Source organism: Bubalus bubalis, chromosome 12 (assembly GCF_019923935.1).
Source record: "Bubalus bubalis isolate 160015118507 breed Murrah chromosome 12, NDDB_SH_1, whole genome shotgun sequence".
Taxonomy (NCBI): domain Eukaryota; kingdom Metazoa; phylum Chordata; class Mammalia; order Artiodactyla; family Bovidae; genus Bubalus; species Bubalus bubalis.
Window position 1 is genome coordinate 69741207 of NC_059168.1, and position 21224 is coordinate 69762430.

The window sequence follows — 21224 nt, forward strand, 5'->3', positions numbered from 1 at the left end:
CGATTCAATTAAATATTTATGAACCTAGTACAACTCTGAGTTCTAGATTCCCTTCTGGGCATATTTGCCTATTCTTGCCACTCGGTTTCTGCCCCTGGGCTTGAGCTTTTTAAAGTGCACCTAACAGAGATCTTCCATGTGCTTCCCATTTGTAAAGCAGTAAGTCTGGGTTCAGATTAACTGTAACTTTCAATTCAAACTTAAAAAATAAATGCATCAAAACCCCGAGGGCAGTTTAGAATGGTACTCTTCTAGGATGTTTCCTGCTACTCCTAAGCCACCCCTGGTAGGAGGGGAAGGTCATTAGTTTTCCAGACATTCCAGATAAAAATTACTTCTTGATTTTATTTAGGCCAGACACTGAGTGTCATCTTAGGATAAGAAAAGGTGTTAATAAATAATTGAAATCTGGTCCTTTGTACTGTTATTGCTTTGTAAACCCAGATTTGTGATAGAAGTAGTCTTTGGCTAATGTTTTTGTATTTGCTCTCAAAGTCACTCAGTATTTCCACAACTTTTATAAAATGTAATGTCCAAAAAAGTCAGGTCTGCCTCTTGCATGACACAGAGAGCATTGCATTTATTCTCTCTGAAACATCCAAAAAGAGATTTCAGGTTAAAAGAAGAAAACCACTGGAGCTTATTTAAACTGCTAGCGCTCCACTGTTTGACTCTAATATACTACTTCCTCTTCCTGGGCCTCCCCTTTCTCGTATATAGAATGAGGGTGAGGTGGCATGCTCCAGGGGGGAAAGGAACAGATAAGGGTGATTCCCAAGATTCCTTTCAGATGTTCCTTGTAGCCTGGAATCCTCAGGATTTCCCTTCTTGGCAGAGGAGAGAACCAGAACCATCGGTCGGACGTTGCCCAAATGCTCAATGAGGCACCAAAGTCAGCTCCCTCATTGCTATTGATTCACAGGGTGAGAAGAGATGATTCTTGGTTGGTGGCTCCTTGATTGAGTGCAGTGGTAATTTCAGAGCCTTTTCGTCTTCTTCCTGTATTTAATTCAGCTGAGACCATAGGACTTAGCTGTCTCCACCACCATCTGTGTGAGCCTGGTCCCGTGCCACATGTTAGAGGTGATACAAAAACAAACATGAGCGAGACTTACTCTTCCTCTTTGAGTTCACTGGCCAGAGAAACAGTTCTGTAGGCAGTTCAACCCATTGCACAAAGGGCACCTCTGGGGCACGGAGGTTGAAAACTAGTCCCGAGACACACAGCAGAGAAAACCGAAGGCTGAGACTCCTGTCGCCTTAAGGATGTTTGTGGGGCTCAGCCTGTGTCTATGAACCAAAGGGGCCAGCAGGCTCACTGGTTATAAATTCACAACTTTCAACTGCTGTGAAAGACATTTTAAGAAATGTTAACAACTTCATTAATTTTAAGACCTCAAACTTGGGCAGAGAGATTTGACTGGAAAATTGCTGCCCGAAGGGATAGTTCTTCAGACAGTAAGAAGTAACTAAGACTCAGCAAGTCAGTGTGGGCCCTGAGTGATGGCGCTTGGTGCTGGCTGGCTGTCCTCACCTGCATTCTGGGGTGAAGGTGGGAGGGAACGGCTGGTGGGGAGGTCGGAGGGGGCGGCAGGGGTAGGCTTCAGCAGCACAACCACGGGTATCATGACAGACAGCGGCGGCCGGCCCTCTCAGGCAAGCTGTCCAGGACTGAATTGAGTATGGCTTTCTTCTCCACTGGTGTTTTATGAGAAGAGACGAGGTGGATAGAGGCTAATAAGATTTACTCACCCCAGCCTGTAATTATCTGCTTGAGGAAAAAGTTTAACCTACCTTTTTGAAGTCTCCCCATATTTCTTCTAATTTACGTTGGGGCCTTTTATGTTGTGTAAAATATATTCTTTTCAATGGCATTTGGTATCAGATTCCAGCTCTTTCTCATCTTGTCCTGAATGATGGGAGCCTGCTAATTTCATCATCAACAAACAGAGCTGCACATTCTTCCCTCAAGGCTTTGAAGAAGTGGGGGGGAGGGGTGTATAAAGAAACAATTTTTTTTTTTTTTTTCCTTTTTATCATCCAGCTCTGATGCCTTAGGACTTATTTATAGGCTTGGTTAAAGGACTGGGCTCCAGCTCCCTACCCAGATAAAAATCTGTTTCATTTGGAAGCTCCAGGTAATAAGAGATTACAGGGTTTTGATCACCTTGAATTCTAGAACCACAAAAGCAGATAATATTCCCCCCCAGCTTTAACTCATGTTTGCCATTCTGGGTTTAGGAAGAATCAGATCATGTTTTAAAGCAAAGTAACCAAAGTTTCTGCCCAAATGAGGATGAGAAAAAGAATTTTCATTTATTGGGAAAAGAAGCTTGATACTTCGCCAAACTTTTCCACAGCCCCCTTTCTCACTTAAGTGTGTTAAAAAATTGTGGTGGGTGAAAATTATTTTATATCCCACTTTGTAGAAATGTAAACTGAGGGCTCAAGATATTTATCAACCATGTTACCAAGTTACTGAGCTGGTGAGCATTAGAAAAGACTGAAGTCAGATTTTCTGACTGCAAGTTGGGTGCTCGTTCTACCACATCAAAAAGTTAATTCAAAGGTAAAGTCCCCATTCTATAGAAAGGGCTCTCATTTCCTGGACAGCCTGACCAATCAGTTGGGACTGAATGACCAATCTGATATCCAAGATCTGGGCAGCTGTAGGACCAAGACTTGATATCCCCAAATTGAGACTATTCCAAGGAAGCTAGGGTAATTCACCTCTTCCTAGATGTGAATGTGACTGCCCCCAACCCAGGAGCATGGGCAGTCTTGCCTCCCCTACTATCGACTCTGGTTCAGTATACCAACAAGGTGTACTGAAGTCTTTACCCCCACTGTCTGTGAGTATGACCTTAGTTTAAGATAGGGTCTTCGTAGATGCAGTTGAGTCCACACTGGATTAGAGTGGGTCCTCATCCAATATAACTGATGTCCTTGTAAGAAGAGAAAGCAAAGATACAGACACAGACACACAGGCTGAACATCATGTAATAATGGAGGCAGAGATTAGAATGATGCATTTGCAAGCCGAGGAATGCCAAGGATTGCCAGCAACTGCCAGGACTAGGAGAAGTCATTGGACAGATTCTCTCCTAGAGCCTTCAGAGCATGGCCCTGTTGATGCCTTGATTTCAGACTTCTGGCCTCCAAAACTGTGAGAGAATACTTCTCTACTATTTGAAACCAGCCATTTTGTAGTATTTTGTTATAACCGTCCTGGTAAAATAATGTAGTGCTTCATCCCTCCAGTCCTCCAATGTCCAGAACACTGAATCCTGGAAAAGAAAGGTTCCTGCCAACATCTCAACATCAGAGCACAACAAAGTCATTGTTGGACTTTAAATAAAAGTTCTATCAAAACTTTGTCTACTTCCAAGCCCATTGGAACCCATCCAATTTAGGGACTGGTGTTTTTGGAAACAAAGAAAGATTAGACTTTTTTATTACTTCCCTTGCTGCTGCTACCACCATCACCAGTCTTGTTAATGTATCAGTTTCTCTGAAAAGACTGAGTAATTTAAATCTCTCTCTCTCTCTCAAAAAAAAAAAAAAAAAAAAAAATCAACCTACCACAGAATAAAAAATGGTAAACAAAAAGCCCTCCAGCCTGCCATGGGATACACTTCATAGCTCTGGCAGGAAGTCAATTTGATCACATTTCTGAAATTACATATGTGATGTGGCTGGCCATGATCTGACATACTGCCCTCAAGAGCCTGGTGTTTTCAGTGAAAAGCAGCTCCACAAGGGAGCCCTAGTGGACCCTTGTTACAGCTGAATGCTTTCTTACCAATTCCTCTGCCCTGATAGGCCAGGCCTTTTCCTGTTCTCTTCCCAGTCCACTGAGCCAGGAAGTCAAGTTCATTCCTTGTCCGTGTCTCTGAATTTTTCTCTATTACGTGATAAGCACAAGGCTCTGGATGTAGTCAGCAGAAAGACTGAGTCCTGTAGGGAAAAGCAGTACCAGCCATCGTACAAGACCAAGAGCAGGCAACATTTGTCACCATGAGGACCAGTGACCTGCTGGGAACCAATGAGCTCAGTCTGTGGAAATCAAGTGGAAAGTAGTTGGCTTAGATGTTTTGAGGAGAGATTTGTGTAAAATGCTCTACTCGATCATATCCCTTGCCTTTAAAATAAAGACACAGAGATCCACTCAATAAATACCAACGAATTACCTCTATGTTAATGGCAGACTGAAACGGAAAGGAATCAAGTCAGATTAAAAGGTAATAAAAAATGATAATAAAAGAATAATTGACCAACTGAAAGGCAAATCAAAAGAGATCCATTTAAAATGAGGGTCACAGACAGAGTGGGAAAGAAATTAACAAAAGGGAAAGAGTGAGATGGGTGAGGAACACGGACAGACTGACAGATAAGCAATGTGGAGAGCATCACTCAGTGTTGTGTGGTCTCCTGGTCATGCATTCATGCTCCTGTGAACATAGTCTCAGCTCTCACGCCTGGGAAGGTGGCTCCCCAAAGCTTTCTCTGATCTTGAGCATCATCTTCCTGAGAGCTGTTTCTGCACCCCTACCTATCTGCCTGCATCATTTCCCCCTTAGTGTGTCTGTGGCACACAGAGAATGGGATACTGGATATAAACACTCTTTGAGCACTAACTGTATGCCTGGTTCTGCTCTAGGCATAGCCATGCTAAATACCAATAGCACAAGAAGTCTGGAGGATGAGGCAGACCTGCCTGCTATAAGACAGGTGCAGCAACAGAGGCATGTCCAAAGCTCCCTGGAACACAGGGAGGGAGAGCCAGTTCTATGAAGGACTTCGGAAGGTAGATGTTCAGGAGACAGGAACTGCTGAGCTGGACCCTGGACCCTGGGTGCCACTGAGATCTCTGGGAAGGGCTTTGCAGGCAGAGGGAATGAATGTGCAGAGGGGCGATGAGAAGCAGGTCAAGCCCAGTGACTCAGGGTAAAGATGGTCTGGGAGAGAGGAGCCTGCAGAAACAGTTACTTCTCGGTATACTAAATGTTTAGATATGATCCTATGTGTGAAGCATTGGCTGAAAAAGGAAGGGCAGGAGGGGAACCTGGGAGAGATTCCAGCTGTAAGGTGAGAATGACTAGGTTGCCCTTGTAGGAGAGTCCAGCTTGGGTAATTGAGTAGATGAAGATCCCACAGTCAGAGGATGGAGGAGGAGAAATACTTGACAAGGAGAGATGGGGATTATGACATCTAGAGAGAGAGGAGACAATGGTGAGACCTGTATTGAACCAGTTACATTTGAAGTGCTTTCAGGACACCCAGGTAAAGATGGTCAGTAGAGAATTGTACATCTGTCTGGGCTTTGAGGAGACAGGTGTGATAGAGAGTGGTTAGCACAGACTGTGATGGAGGCTGTGATTCAAGAGGAGCATGACAGACAGTCAGAGGTGGAGAAACTGAAAGGATAGGAGGAGAACCAGAAGGCGGAGCAGCCACGGAAACCGAAGGGATGAGAATTTTACATGCGGGAGTCACCAGCAGCGTCAAAGCTGCCTAGAGAACAAGGACTGTCATTCCGGTAAATACGCTTTCTCTTTTACACCCCCCTCCTTCCCCCGTGTTTCCTTCTTTCTCATTCCATTTTGTCCCTGGTTAATTTGTTTTCCTTTCCTTGAACCTGTCTCCCTAGATCCTACTGCTCTAGCTTGCAAAGCCCAGCTCAGTCCCTGCTTCTACCTCAGGCCTTTTTCTGAGTACCCAGGCTACCCTGATGTCTCTTTCTCCCTGTAATTTTTTTTATGGAGAAAGTTAATGAAAACTTTTGATAATACTAGGGTTGCATCATCCCCCTCTTGAAATCTGAGAAGATTCTGACTTGTACAGGGAATGATTTTTTCCTGAGCATCCCAAATTCTCCAAAAATCCCATCACGTGATACCTGCTCCACAAAACCTGGGGCTTTCCTGATGTTTCTAATGAACCAAATTACTTTCCTAGTTTGTATTTCACCCTTTTTATGGTCCAACTGTAAACTAGGTCACCTGTTAAAGCAGTCACGGATGGGTCTAATTTATCCAACCCAAGGTAGAGATTTAAATATCACTTTTCATCTATCTATCTATTGTACATTCATTCATACAGTCGGTGTCTACAGTTTGCCAAGCTCTTTGCTCCTGCCCCTCATAGAGATTCTAGCCTACTTTTAAAATTTATTTATTTACTTTTTAATTAATTTATTTTTAATTGAAGGATAATTGCCTTGCAATACTGTGTTGGCTCCTGCATGAATCAGTCATAGGTATACATATGTCCCCTCACTCCTGAACCTCCCTCTCACCTCCAGCCCATACCGCCCCTCTAGGTTGTCACAGAGCACCAGGTTGAGCTCTCTGTGTCCCACAGCAAATTCCCACTGGCTATCTGCTTTACGTATGGTAATGTGTATGCTTCAGTGCTGCTCTCTCGACTGGCCCCACCCTCTCCTTCCCCACTGTGTCCACAAGCCTGTTCTCTGTGTGTGCGTCTCCACTGCTGCCCTGCAGATAGGTTCATCAGTTAGCCTAGTTCACTTTTATCATAGGTCACAGGTCTAAGGTGGTTCTGAATATCCGTCTGAATGGTGCTGCTTAAACACTTGTGGTATGATTGTTTTGTATCTGTACCCCTGGATCTGATGAACTGTCAAACCTACAGGAAGGTTTACTTGGGAAATAAGACTTTCAGCTTTAGCAAAGATACTGTCTGCCTATTAGAGTGTCTTTTTGGAAACCATGTAGTGAGCATTCACACCCCACAGCTAGTGACCAAATTAACCCCAAATTAGGACAACCTGCAAGGTTGTAGACCTCACTGTTCCCATCTTCTCAGCAAGAAAGGTTATATAATGTCTTTCTGTAGCACTTTGCACGTCTGTGTCACACTTTCTTCATATCTTAGTTATGTATGACCCTGAATCATCCTGATTCCTAAACTGGAAGCTCTTAGAGGTCAATAATCCACATCCTGTTTCCTCTGCATCCCCAGTGTTTTCTTAAACACACAATGGATGAAACCTCAGCATGTGCTGAATGGTCCAGGGGCTAGCCAGGAGTATACTCAAGTCCCTCAGTTCCCAGCCTTTTCTGCTCCTGGGGATCTCTATTTTAGTAAAAGGTATGGATGTTCCCTTAAGCCCTGTTACTCCTAATGTCGTATTAATCAGGAAAGACATGTGTGTAAGGGGAGAACAGTTCCTAGGCTGGACATATTTTCATTTAGAAAGAAAAGCTGTGACTTTAACTACTTAGGGCAGGCTTTTAAAAAAAAAATCTCAATCTAAAAAAGCACATTCAGCAGACATGAGTGAGCTGAGGAATTTTTGTTTTGACAGCTTTGGGACATCTGAGATATTGTATACAGAGCATTTCTAACCAGTCTAGAAAGACATGTGTCCAAAACATATGCAGGAAAATGACTGATCAACAGTGAGAAAAATGAGAGGAAATCCTCTTAAAGTGAAATGTTATGTGAAGAGCTACCTCAGGGGCAGAACTTCATGACAGAACAGACCTCAGATTAACAAGACTTTAACCAGCTCATTTGAATAGATGACTAGAATAATTTGGTCTGTGAGAAATTCACAGAAATGGTGAGCTTTCGGGGCCCACAGCAGTCTCATCAAATAGCCTCATCTTACAGTGGGTAAATTAGGCGCAGAGAGGTCATTGATCTGCCCAGGGCTAGTAACACAGCTGAGATTCAGACCCAGGCCACCTGCTTGGCAGACCCTACAACTGTCCCCTGCTCCTGCCCCCTGGGTGGTGGTTCATATTTTCTCAGTATTTGAGCTACAAAGCATTTCCTCACATGTTACTCCCAAATATTGCTTTACTCATATTATCACTTTAATTCTGTGGGTCTCTATCAGCCCGGCGGTTCTTGCTGCCCTAAAGGTTACATCAGTGTAGAGTCAGTACCATCCTGATGTGGGTAAGCTCACATACAAGCTCAGTCTAGTTGCCTCACCATCACCTGGAGAGCTTCTTTTTAAAATAATTTTTAAAATATTTGTTTGATTATGTATTTGGCTGTGCCAGCTCTTAGTCGCAGCAAGTGGGATCTCCGATCTTCATTGCATCATGAAGGGTCTTTTAACTGCAGCATGCAAACTCTTAGTTGTGGTATGTGGGAACTAGTTCCCTGCCCAGGGATTGAACCCAGGCTCCCTGAATTGGGAGTGTGGAGTCTGAGCCACTGAACCACTAGGGAAGTCCCCTGGAGAGCTTAAAAACAAGATTCTGGGATGTGGGGACTGTAGGATTGGGTTTGGAAACCATAGATCTTTCATTCACCTCCTAGTTGCCTATTAAAATCTCTGTGACATGGAAGCAAGACATCTTCCAGCCTCTGTTTAAATGATGGGGAAGAAGCTCAGTTGGGATCGAGATGTGAATTTCATTCTCAGCTCTGATTCTTAAGAGTGTTATTATTTCACCGTCAGTGACAACCACTCTCTTTGATTCTCTTTGTCATCTGAAGAGTGAGAATGGTCATGATTCCTAATTGAGAGCATCACTGTCAGGATTAGCTGTGAAGACAGAGTTCCATGTGCTGGAGCATAGGTGCTTCCCTAGTGCTCTCTGAAGAGGAATGAGAGCTGCTCCAGTGAGAGGCCAATAGCCTTCATTTTGGTGGCATGATTATTTGCTAGAATATTTTTCCTTAAAACTCTTTAAGTCCCTAGTTTTGTCCTCTGGAACCTGAGAGCACTTTATCCTGAACCATGATACTCTCTGAGCTGGGATTTAATGCTGAGCAGTCCAGCTTCAAAATCCACATGACTGCATGAAAATAAGCAAACTAGTTCCTCACCCTCCCTGGAACAACCTCATTCCTTCCTCTATTCTTAACCTTCCTAGCTAAATCTTTATCATCTGTCAAAATCCTTTTACCCTTCAAACTGCAGCCCAAAAGTTGCCTCTTCCATGAGCCTGTGATCCTTTCAGGCAGGTCTCTCTTATTCTGTGTTGCCATGGCTTCCCCAGGTCTGCTTATGGTGAAAGTCAGGTGTGAGTAAGTCTCTCTCTCCTGCTGGAGAGTTTCTGAAGGTCACAGAGTCTGTGTTAGGGAAGCCTGTGTTTTGAGATTGGCACCAGGGAGGAACCTCATGTTCACCTCCAACACTCAGGAGGTCCTCACCAGCAGAGACAGATGAGTGAGTGGGGAGGGCCACCTTGTATGAGGTCAAGACTTCCCAGGACCCTCAGCCTTCTCCAGTTGTTGGGGCTGCCACACTACTCAGAGATCTCCTCCAACCATCTAGTTTCAGGAATGATCCCATTTGGGTGGACGCCATGCTGAGCAGTGTACAAAGAGCATGTTTTCACCATTCTCTCTAGATCTGGCCTCATTCCGTTAGAGATACCATATTTTGCATAAACGCTTCCTGAAAATTGCAGGCAGAAAACTGGCCTAGACATCCAATTTGGACTTTAGTCTTAGCTTTCTGCTTCTCCAGAACCTGGGCTATGCCACTTTGGCCAAGTTATTTCACCTTCCTGAGCCTTAGTTTTCCTATCTGTAAAATGAAGAGGCTATTAACGTCAGAATTTAAATTATTTCTAATTTTCTGTTCTGGAATGAAGAGCCAAGTCCCATTTCTTCAATCTGTAATATTGTTACGGCCACAGATAAGGGAAATGAGAATTGAGCTTTCTGTGCTGATCTTCCACCCTTGTGGGCATGCATGCACACGCACACACCCTCCTCTGAGACTCTTCCGAGGCTGTGTTTATATAATTGATTGATTGAAGGAGACTTGGCCCTTTTTTGCTGCATCTTGATTATAAGTGGGCCGAGCAGATGTCTTAAATTTGGTGGTTGGTTCCCAGATACATTGTAGGGAGGATGCTGGTGGGGAGGAAGTGAATGATTTCAGGTCTGGGGTCCCTCCAGAACAGTGATGGGGGAGGGCAAGCAGGGGGTAGATCTCATAAAGAGTGTGACCAGAATGTTGACAGTAGCTGGTGGATTAATATAGAAGATGACTGGTGGGCTAAGTGCTCCTTAAGAAGAAAACCCAGAGGAGAAAGGAGAAAGGAGCCTGAGCTGGAAGTCAGGACTCTTGGGATTCTGCTGACCAGCTGGCTAGAGCCAGATTAGAAAGCTTGTTTCAGCCATGCCCAAAGGTGAAATTGGTCTTAGGATGATGGAGATGGATGAGATCTGAGGATCATTTTATTCCACTACTTCATTTTTCAGATGAGGAAACTGAGGCCTAGAGAGGTTGAGGGACTTTCTTGAAGTAATATCTCGAGCCAGGGCTTGAACCCAGCTCTTCTTACTCAGGGTCTAGCGTGACTTCACTTCCAAAGGAAAGCTTGATTCGCCTGTCAAAGTGAGGCGGAGCTTCAACAAGGTTTCACATAGTTCTGCCTTCATTGCTGAACATGTGCCCCTTTATTTCTGCTCTGTGGTGACTGAGCCTGGAGCCAACTGGAGAGCAAGAACAAGGCTTGCCATCATTTAGTAAGAATCAGACTGTGTGTGTGAGTCCCCATCCCAGGTGCTTGATGTGTGTATTACATTTAATCCTCCTCATAATTCCCTGAGGTGGCCCCTGTTTTAATCCCCACTTTAAAGTGAAAACAAAATCGAGCCACACAGAAATTAAATAATTTGCCCTGAGATAGCACAGCTAGTAAGTGACAGAGCCAAGCTTTCACCTTGAGCAGTCAGACCCCAGTTTGGAGCTTATGTCTCTGTTTACTCCCCAGACTCCCTGGTGCCCCTCTGAGGCTTTGATATTAAACAGGGCAAAAGAGGATCTTCCCACTTCACTCCCAGACCACCCTTTTGTCTTCCTTTTGTTTTCACATAGCTTCTGGCCTGTGCAGAGACTTGCTGTCCAGCAGGAGCTTCCAGCAACCACCAAAAAGCAGCTTGTTGGCAGAAGAGGACTTTTAGGATGTGAGAAGCCAGGAAGCCTTATTGGAGATTATTTTAGCCATCAAATCATTGTGAAATATTTGAAGCCTAGCTATGTACGCTTAGGCCAGCTTATTCCAGAAAAACACAGTACAGGTTTTTTAGAATTTTAAAAATTGTTTTAAGGTATCATTTTACTTGTTTGTTACTCACAGCTTTGAGCGATAATAGTAAAAGTTACCAGGTTAGGAACTGGAATTTACAACAATTCTAAACTCACCCACTGTGCATCCTTTGGCAAGCTCCTCTATGTCTCTGGATTCAGTGTCTTCTTCTAAGATGGTCCTCAGGGTCTTTCATGATCTTGAGGTCAACATTTGGAAAGTTCTGGGAAATCTCTTGAGAAAAGGAGACCCCACCTTGTGCCTCAGGATTGGTGGCAACCAAGGGAGTTCTCTTGAGCTGGATACAATTCTTAAGGCCTGACAGTATTTCAGGACTGCTGGTTCCTGGAGCTTTATCTAATGAACTGAAGTTTCAAATATGAAGCTCTATTTTATGACCTCTAAAGGTCACCTACAAGAAAATTGCCACATGTGTATGGTGCTTCATATGGTTCTTTATTGAATACACAAATCAGGCTTGTCAGGAATACATTGGCATTTGTAAGGCCACCCATGAATCATTACAGCCTTAGCTTAAATGTGCCAATAAGCCAAGCCTGAGGAGGTGAGAGCTGGTGATTCAGTAACTGATTTTCAACCTAGCTCAGGCCTGGTGCTGCCTGGAGAGGATGCCATTCGGAAAGGCCTCCACAGCCAGGAGAGATGCCCTCTACTCTGTATGTGAAGGACTCCCTGACCAGCCATATGACCCTGGGTAAATCTTCACTGGCCTGGGTCTTGGTGTTTTCACCTGTCCAATGGGAAAAACAACCTCAAATGTTGCTTCAAGTTCTAACAGCTGACTGCGAATATCACCTTAAGGCAGAAACACCAACCTTCCTGTGGTACAACAAAATACTGAGGAAATGGTCATGTGCTATTGGTTGACTGCCCCATGTAAATACTGTTTCTCGTGGTGAACAGAAAGCTGTGTCAAAAGGGCATGAGTAAATTCTGAACCAGCTAATGTGCCTTAGGGAATTTCTCCATTCCAAAGACATGCATCATTCTCATTGAGTCCTCCTACCAGTCCTGGGAAGTTAGTCTTATCACTGAGATGGCTGGGACTCAGAGAGAGGGAGAGAGTGTCCCACACTGCACAGCTGACAAGTAGCAGGACTGGAGTCAAATCTCAGGACTTGTGCTCTATCCCTGAGAAACAATCCTGATGGTGTTAAGTTGCTTAATAAGACCTATGGGCAAGTATGCATAGGAAAAGACTGCAGAGCTGGGTGGGACCATAGAGACCACCATTCAGCAAATGAGAGATTGCAGGCCCCATGTCAGGCTATCAGCGTCCTGGCAGCTAAGCACTGGATCAAGAAAACTAGAGAGAGGAAAATAACCCCGAGGCAAAAATCACAATTATGTTGCCATATGTTAAACTAGTAGCAAACCTGTTAATTCTGTTTTCAGATGCAGATCCCAGGGCTGAGTATACAGTTGAATAAACTCTCTTGTGGGCCCCAGATAGCTCAAAAACCTTGCCCATCCCACTCTCAGTTCCCTTAATGGAGACCCTTAGCCTACCCAAGAAACACAAAGGATACCACAGAGGATAGCAGGAAAAACAGACATGAACATGGATTCCCAGACTTTAATGCCGCTGTAGGTTTGGCTTTCTGAGTCATGCCCACTGGGAGTAAAACTTGGCTCTTGGGGATGGACACACTGACTCAGTCCTCGCCTAGGGTATCCCAGGGCTGGCTTTGTGAAGGGGGGAGCAGGACACTCTTTAAGGACAGCTCAGGTGCTTTGCTTCCTGTCTGGCCTCCATCTTGACCCTGCCTGTTCCAGTTCCTGTCTTGCCTCACTGCAGGTCTTGACTGTTACTGGTGTCTGTGGCTCTGAACAAAGGGAAGTCTTTCTGCTGCCTTTTCAATTCATAATTCCCTGTTAGTGAGCTACTGATGTCAAGGCCTTGGGGTCCCATGGAGGAAGCAGGTCAGTGGAAACCAAGTCAGTCACTTCCTATGTGAGTAAGTGACTTCAGATGTGACTTCATTTCTCTAAGCTCCAGTGTCTTCCTCTATCAAATTGAGATACGAATCCCATTTAGTTCATAGGAATGCAGTAAGATAATGATATAGGGTTCCTGGCATTGTGTCTGACCATGTTAAACTCTCAATACATGCTATCCATTATGAAATGGAGGAATTTCATAATTCCTCCACTGGAACAATTCTCCATCTCCCCCAGGGAGATCCCTCACTTGGGGCTCTTCTATAAACATACACTCCTTGCTGCCAGAGTTGAGAACATAAGTCCAAGCTTGACTCCTGGGACACTTGTAATAAGAGACAGAATGAAGAAGGGTGAAGTATCACGGGGTTGATAAACATATTGTTTCTCTCTTTTTTCTATGACTCTGCTTTTCACTCTGTGGTTTTGCTTTCACTCCTTGTGCTGAGTTGAGGCTGGGCAACATCAACCAATGGGCTCCTATGAACCTGCCCAGGCTGGCACCTTCCACCTGTGGCCTCCAGAAACCAGCCAGCCTCAGAAGACATGTCTTAAAGTCTAAAGGAGGCTGTTGGTCCCTTAATTTGGGTTGTCTAAAGGAGACTTAAGAAACTAGTGGGGGGTCTCTGCATTTATAGGGTTGGGGTGAAGGAGGTACAAAGGATCTTGATCTAAGGGATTTGGGGAAGCTTGAGGTCAGTTTGGATATAAAGGAAGACTGTGGGATTTTCTAAGTCCACCCAAGAGAAGACTCTAGAGTCCAAACTACATCTGCTATCCCTGTTATGCTTGGACAGTGCCTGAAACTTCCATGCAGTCTCCTTCCTGTGGCTCAGGCTGGGAAGATTCCCACCTTTGCCAGAGCAGCCTCGGCTGGCTTCCTAGGCTCAGGCCTTGAGCATGATTGCTGTGGTAAGCACACACATTCCCCGAGTCCAGATTCAGTCTCAAAGTGCTTGGTCACTGCCAACTCACCACAGCCAAGGGAACTGGGCATCTCTCTGGGAAGGGCTACCATAGGGTTTTTCTAATGGGTTACTGAACAGTTCTTCTGAATGGCTGTGTTTTATACTAGAACAATTTCTTGAAGCTGTTAATTCAGTTTTAGAAATATAACTCATATCCTGGAAGATTTAAGAATATGGGTACAGACTGATAAAAATGTGTGAATACACACACACACACACTCACCCTGGCAGTCATCTGTAAAATCTGCCTGAACTCTCCTTCTTAATTCTTTGAGAATCTTGAGGCAAACTGAGTCCCTATGGAGTGTGATGCACATTCCACCTCCTTTCCTGGGGAACCCATTAGGGATAACAGCAGGCCCTCATTTAGAGGCAGACAGAGTGAGGGGACCAATAGTCTGTAAGTTTGGTTGTGTTGGCTCACGGTGAGCTCTATAAGAATCACTGAATTCAGAAATGGAGAGCATCAGAGAGGGACTATGCTCCATCATTTTCAAATTGCAGAAAGCCAGGTGCAGAGAAAGGAATGGACATTCTGAGGCCCTTCAGCTGCTGTGTGCAGGGCTGAGCCTGGAGTCACCCTCACTGCTCTACCAAGACCTTTCCCTTGATAGCACTTGACACTCCTCTCAGCAGGCCAGTTATTTCCAGAAGATTCCATTACTTTATCTTTCTTCCATGATGGAAGTGACTTTCTGTTGGTTGCAGTGATTTCAACTATGTGATTAGCAGGTTCTGGAAAGTCTTTTTCTCATTGCTCTTTCTCAGTGGGTAGATTCTCCTGGTTCTAAACGGATATGTGAAAAGTACAGTTTTGGACCTGACACAGATGAAATATAGATCTGTCCCCTTAGGGTAGTATAGAAGCCTTTATGGATATGACAAAGTTACAGACATAGTATCTAATAATAACCAAAACATAGCACTTCATAGCTTTCTCATATATTATTTAATTTGATCTGTTGGCCCTGGATTAAAATTCTGAAGCTGTGGAGGTGTGAGCTCTTCAGCGTTAGTCGGCCTGGGTCACATTCTGGCTCTGCCTCAGGGCAGTCCTTTCATCTTTGTACAAGTAGAGTAAAGTTTCTGAGTCTCAGTTTCCTCAGCTTTAAAGAGAAAACACAATTCACTTCTCAATTTGTTCAGCAGATTAAATATAGTGATATAAGAAATCTCTTTGGCACAGTCCCTGGCCGACAACTGGGGTTGGTGAATGTTTGTTTCTACACCTCCCCTTGGGCATGGGCCTGTTCAGCCATTTTAGGTTGCTTAAGGCTGAGCACTTCACTGAAGCCCTTAGTTCCTCTGAGTCCTATTTGTAAGAGAGACTCTATAGCACCCATCTCCTGGGGACAGAGTCAAGGAGGGCTGAAGAGAGAGATCCAAGAAACACCCTAGATCTAGAAACTCAGAAAAGGCTTAGGAAAATGAGACTTAATCTGCCATTTTTATAAAAGACAAGTCTCAGATATTATTGCTCAAAAGGCACTAAAGCTAGGTCAGAAGAAACCTGTGTTGAAATTTTATAAGAAATTAAATCAGAATGTAGAAAAGCCCAATCTAATTTCACCCCAAATAAGCAATAATGTTGGCTCCATTTCTATTTAAAGCACAAAGTACATCTTTGACAGCTGAAGAGAAGCTGCCTCAGAGTATGAATTCAAAACGAACCTATTTGATAATAGGCGTATCTGCCTGGCCTGTTTTACTAGGCAGAATCTGATCCATACACAACTGATCATCAGTCTCTCCAGAGTTCAAAGATCCAAGGATTGATGATACTTGAGGCTGGGATGGCACGTTCTGTTGTCTGTTTGTGTAACATGCGCACAGAGCACGTTTGCTAGGCAGTGTCTGAGCTGGCATGCCGCCCTTCTGTCCCACGTGGAAGCAGGATGACTTTAATTGGAGAAGAAAAGTCAAGATGGAAGATGGGCTTCAGAAGTTGAAGCTCTGGGAAAGGCACCAATAGTTGTCGATGTTGGGTGGAGGTGGCTACCTTCTGACTTGATCTTCCGCTAATGTGGTTGGGTCTTTTTGATCATCCACAGAGGAGCCAGGCTTAATGGCTATACTTTTCATTATAAGATACATTTCATTATAAGGATAATTTTGTGCTACAAAGTACAAAATGTTGGTTTTTTTCCCTTCTCTTTGCATTCTGTTATTGAAACTGGGGACCTAGCAAGCAAGTCTTGAAAATTAAGGCAGCCTACAATTCATGGATACTAGCTCATAGCAGTAGCTCAGCCCCCAGAAGCATGTAGAAAGTCTTCAAGGCTGATAAAATATGTAGGCAGCAAGTGGCATGTCAACTCAAACAAGCCTAGCTCTGCCTGTTTCAGCTTGACATTATAAAGGTGAATTGTCTGAATCGTGAAAGGGCGAGTGGTATTAACCTTAGGACCAGGAGGATGGCAGCTCTGGAGAGCAGCTGGTACATAAATCTCTGCTGGTTGAGAAGTAGAAAGATACTTAATAGAAGGGTAATTGAAGGATTTTTTTCTTCCCCCCTAAACTTAGTTTGGCCAGTGTCAGTGGGAATTATTTTACTCCTACTCCAGGGCAGGGCCAGCTTCTATGGTGTTACTAAAGGACATTCCGGTGACTGGCTAGCTGCACTAGATTTGGCACTACTCCTCCTCTGCCTTCTGGAATTCCCAACAGAGAACTTGTCTTGGAGATCAAGGTAACAGTAGCTCCAGAAGAAGCTACTAAAATGCACAGTGATAATTGGGAGTTAGTACCCATTAGTGGCTTGCCTGGTGGCTCAGTGGTAAAGATGCAGATTCAATCTCTGGGTCAGCAAGATCCACTGGAGAAGGAAGTGGAAACCCACTCCAGTATTCTTGCCTGCGAAAGCCATGGACAGAGGAGCCTGGCAGGCTACAGTCCATGCGGTCTCAAGAGTCAGACACAACTTAGTGACTAAAACTACCCATTAGCACCACCAAACAGATTGATTTAATAAATTAGTTATAACGCTTCTAAGAGTAGGGACTTTGGAATCTTAAAAAAGTCAAATCAAGAAGGAACTTTAGAAGACATCTAGTGTGGGTCTTATTCTGTATTTGAGGAACTTAAGGCCCAGAAAAGTAAAGTGGCTTATTCAAGGTAACCAGCAAATCAATGGCAAAGTTGGAGCTGGAACCTAGGTTTCTCTGGGTAATTGTTTCTAGAATCATTGAGTCTAAACCTCTTATTTATGAATGAGGGCACCAAGTTCTACATGTGAGAAGAAGATACCAATCAAATGTGAGAAGCCTGGATACCAACAAAATTCTCCAAAGTCCCATTCAATGGTCTTTATATCAAATTGTCCCTTTCTTCACATCTCCAGGGCAAAAAGGAGATGGAGATGATGAAGTAAAGAGTAGATGACTAATTTGCTTTTTGACACATATTCTATTGATCCATGAGCAAGCATTGAGAGCCTTCTAGAAGTACAAACACTTCAGCCACATTGGGTAGAAAATAATGAGCAACGCAAGGGAAATAGAAGGTGAGTATATCTTAAAAGTAGGGCAGCAGATGTGAAAGGATTAGACACAGTGATGATTCTTGCCAAGAAGCCCAGAAAAGATGATACAAAGTCCCAGAGCATGGCCTCTTCTTGCCTCTTCTCTCTCTCCCTAATCAGTGACCTTCCCTACTCCCTCTCCAAGAGAGAATAGAACTCAGATTAGCTATCCTAGCCTTTGTGCTCCTCCCTGGAGGGTGGTTGAAGAATAGATGATATGGTTGGCAAACAGGGCTGTGAGAAGCCTAAGTTCCCTTTGGCCTTCTCTTCTTATTTAGGAGCCTGATAAGAATTTTTGCTGAGCATCAGTTGTGCACCAGTTGTGTGTGTAGATATTGTGTTATCCTTCTGGTTCTTACAGCAATCTCCAGAGGTAGAAATTATCATCCCTAATGTTCAAGAGAGGATGGTTGAAGCCAGAGAGGTTAATTTTCTTGCCTGACTTAGATTCACACCTTTCTGGTTGCAAAGCCCAGCTCTGACCTGTTGACCTCAAGCCTTCTTCATGTCGCCAAGTAACTTGACAGGATGCAAATCTTTTCATGGTTCAACCTCTTAGCTCTTTTTTTCTACTTGCCTTCCCTGAAGACATCTCTCATAATCCAAGTTATACAAAGCACACTATTTTTATCTCTTAGTCTCCTTCTCATCCATATGGAGCTAAGCTGCCTGTGAAATTTATAGCTCCTCACACCTGGATGAGATGGAGGCCAACTTCCTGGAGTGGAGTGGGGCTGGAAGGTCACATCTGGGAGACAGTTTGCGCCACTGACCATGGACTGCTCCTTGCAGGTCTGGAGTGCAGCTTTGACTTCCCCTGTGAGCTGGAGTATTCCCCTCCACTGCACAACCTCGGGAACCAGAGCTGGTCCTGGCGCCATGTTTCTTCTGAGGAGGCCTCTCAGATGGACCTGTTGGATGGGCCTGAGGCGGAGCATTCCAAGGAAATGCCCAGAGGTAAGGGTAGAGGACACTACAAAGTGTCCTGAGTGGTCCAGGATGAGGATGGGATGTCTATTTCTGTTTGAAATTTTGTGACTTCTCCATCCCTGTTCTGTCCTGTTTCCTTTGAAACCTGTTTTTAATATCTGTGCCTTTCCATGCCTTGGAGTATACAAGGGAGAGGACGCTACAAGTTCAGTTTCAAGATCAATCCAACCCTTTGGATTGAAGGGTTTAGAAATAGGATTTCATAGCTCTCTTTCATGCAGATTTCCCAATGTAAGATGTTGAAAAAATGTTAACCTGTTTGTTTATTTAGAATGGTGTCATCTCTAAAACATAGGACATCCAGTTAAATTTGAGCTTTAAACAACAAATGATTTTTTTTTAGTATAAGTGTGTCTCATGTAAGTAGTTGGGACATACTTATACTGAAAAATTATTCCAATTATCCTAAAAAATTCAAATGTAATTGTGTTCTGCATTTTTATTTGCTGAATCTGGCAATCTTAATTTGGAGTGTGTTGTATAACTGAGTTAAATGTTAGTTTCAAAGCCATTAATGACTATTCAGACTGCATATTAGTTCTGTAAGGTGCTTCCAATAGTTCTGAGCTGTTTATGAACATCCTCTTCTGAATTATCAGTACTGGAAAAGATAGGCTCAGGATAAGTAGTGGATGCTTGATAAATATTTGCTGAGTTTTTAGAAAGAGATACAGAGGCACTAAGACTTAATCCTTCCCCAGGTCTCTCTAAGGCAAATCTTAGAGCTCCCAATTCCTTGGACCCAGAAAATTCTACTGACCCAGCATTGACAGCCTGTATTCCTAGCTTTTAGGAAGAACTAATAACTGACATAGTACTGGATTTACTGGGCATGGCAGAGTAGTACTTCCAATTGCAAAGCCCTTCCAACTGCATTGTCTCATTGGGTTCCAATTTTGCGAAGGCAACAGGGCAGATGAGAAAACCAGGGCTCAGAGAGGGGAAGCAGCTTGCTGACAATCAGCTTATACATGTGGGTCTACAGGTCTAGATGTCTGCCTTGATGAGTCATAAACAGGAATACTCTCCACCTTATCATGCCTCTGTCTTTATAGCAAAAGCTGTGGTGAGAGCTGCTGTGGGCCCGGTTCTTAGGGGTGATTATCTCAGACAGATGCTCCTGGGAAGCGCACAGGAAGAGGGCTCAAGGAAGCTCATGAGGACTAAAAACTAGTAACTAATGCGCCCAGGCTCCCCCCTCAGCCTGGAGCCCTGAACTGTGAGGCCTCTTTCTTTTATACACACTCTCCCAGGATGGCCTTTTCTATTTTTATGACACTCTTGAAATTTCTTGACTTTGATTTCTATTTAAAGCTGCTTTCACCTGGATACTGATGTGTAATGTGGGGTGTGTGTGTGTGTAAGTGAGTGGCTCTTACCCAATAGTGCATCCAAATCTTCTGGAGAACTTATAAAAATACTGTCTAAATGCTATAACCTAAGATTCTGATTCAGTAGATGTGAAGTAGAGCCTAGGAATCTATAGATTTTCAAACTTTATTGTAAAATCAAGCATGTACAAAAAAGTAGACATAATATATATGTGTGGATTAAAGATTACGACATAATCAGTACTTGTATTCTCATCACCAAGTGTAAGAATTTGAATGTTGTCAATTCCTTCACAACCTTTTCTTCTCCCACCTAGATCAAAGATCTCTCCTTTTCCCCGAAGGTAACCATTACCCCATACTTTGTGTTTAATCATGCATTTGCTTTTCTCTATGGCCTTACCCCTTATATATATAGCCTCAAACAACATATTGATTAGATTTGCAACCTGTTGTATAAATGGAATAGTGTTTTGTGATTTGCCCGTTTTAATACATATAGCTGTGGTTCATTTTGTATTGGATCCATTACATGAAAATACCAGTTTGTCTCTTCCACTGTTGTTAGATATTTGGGTTGTTTCTGAGTTTATGCTATTAGCAACAGCACCACCACATGCCTCTTGGAGTGTGTGCATGTCCAAGGGTTTCCCTAGAGCATAGAACTTGGGGTAGAATTTCTGGGTCATATGGTTCACCTTCCCTTTCAATACATAATCCAATGTATTTTCCAAAGTGGTGGCACCAACTTATACTCCCTTTAATGATGTATTAGTGCATCCAGGATTCTACATCGTTACCAGTATAGGGTTTTGCCAGACTTTGTCATTTTTGGTCATCTAGCAGATGAAATACAGTATGTCATTGCAACTTTGATTTCCATGGGGCTCTGTTTTATTTTATGATTGTATAAGTTTATCAGGTGATTCTTAGGTTTCTTGTACTATTGGGGTGGACCCTTTTTCAGGCTTACTCACATTCAGCCACTGCTAGTGATGTCTCTGGATCCCAATTCCTAACCTGTTGAAGTAGTCCTGTGTATACATGCATTTTTGATCATAGGTTTTTTATTTGATAACTGTTGAATTATGATCAAAGTTCACTGAGATGAGGAGAGAAGAACAAGTGGTAATTATCCAGATATGCTACCAGACCACCTGGCCTGCCTCTTGAGAAATTTGTATGCAGGTCAGGAAGCAACAGTTAGAACTGGACATGGAACAACAGACTGGTTCCAAATAGGAAAAGGTGTACGTCAAGGCTGTATATTGTTACCCTGCTTATTTAACTTATATGCAGAGTACATCATAACAAACGCTGGACTGGAAGAAACACAAACTGGAATCAAGATTTCCGGGAGAAATATGAATAACCTCAGATATGCAGATGACACCACCCTCATGGCAGAAAGTGAAGAGGAACT

The 21224-nt window shown here is 43.6% G+C and overlaps 1 protein-coding gene across 1 annotated transcript in view; it reads left to right on the plus strand.

Moving 5' to 3' along the window:
- ALK (ALK receptor tyrosine kinase) overlaps nucleotides 1–21224 on the plus strand; it is a 737626-nt gene that overhangs the window by 236017 nt on the left and 480385 nt on the right. Inside the window, exon 3 of the mRNA XM_006061052.4 lies at nucleotides 18273–18437. Within this exon, the coding sequence (XP_006061114.3) occupies nucleotides 18273–18437 (165 nt within the window). The remainder of the gene's footprint in view (nucleotides 1–18272; nucleotides 18438–21224) is intronic.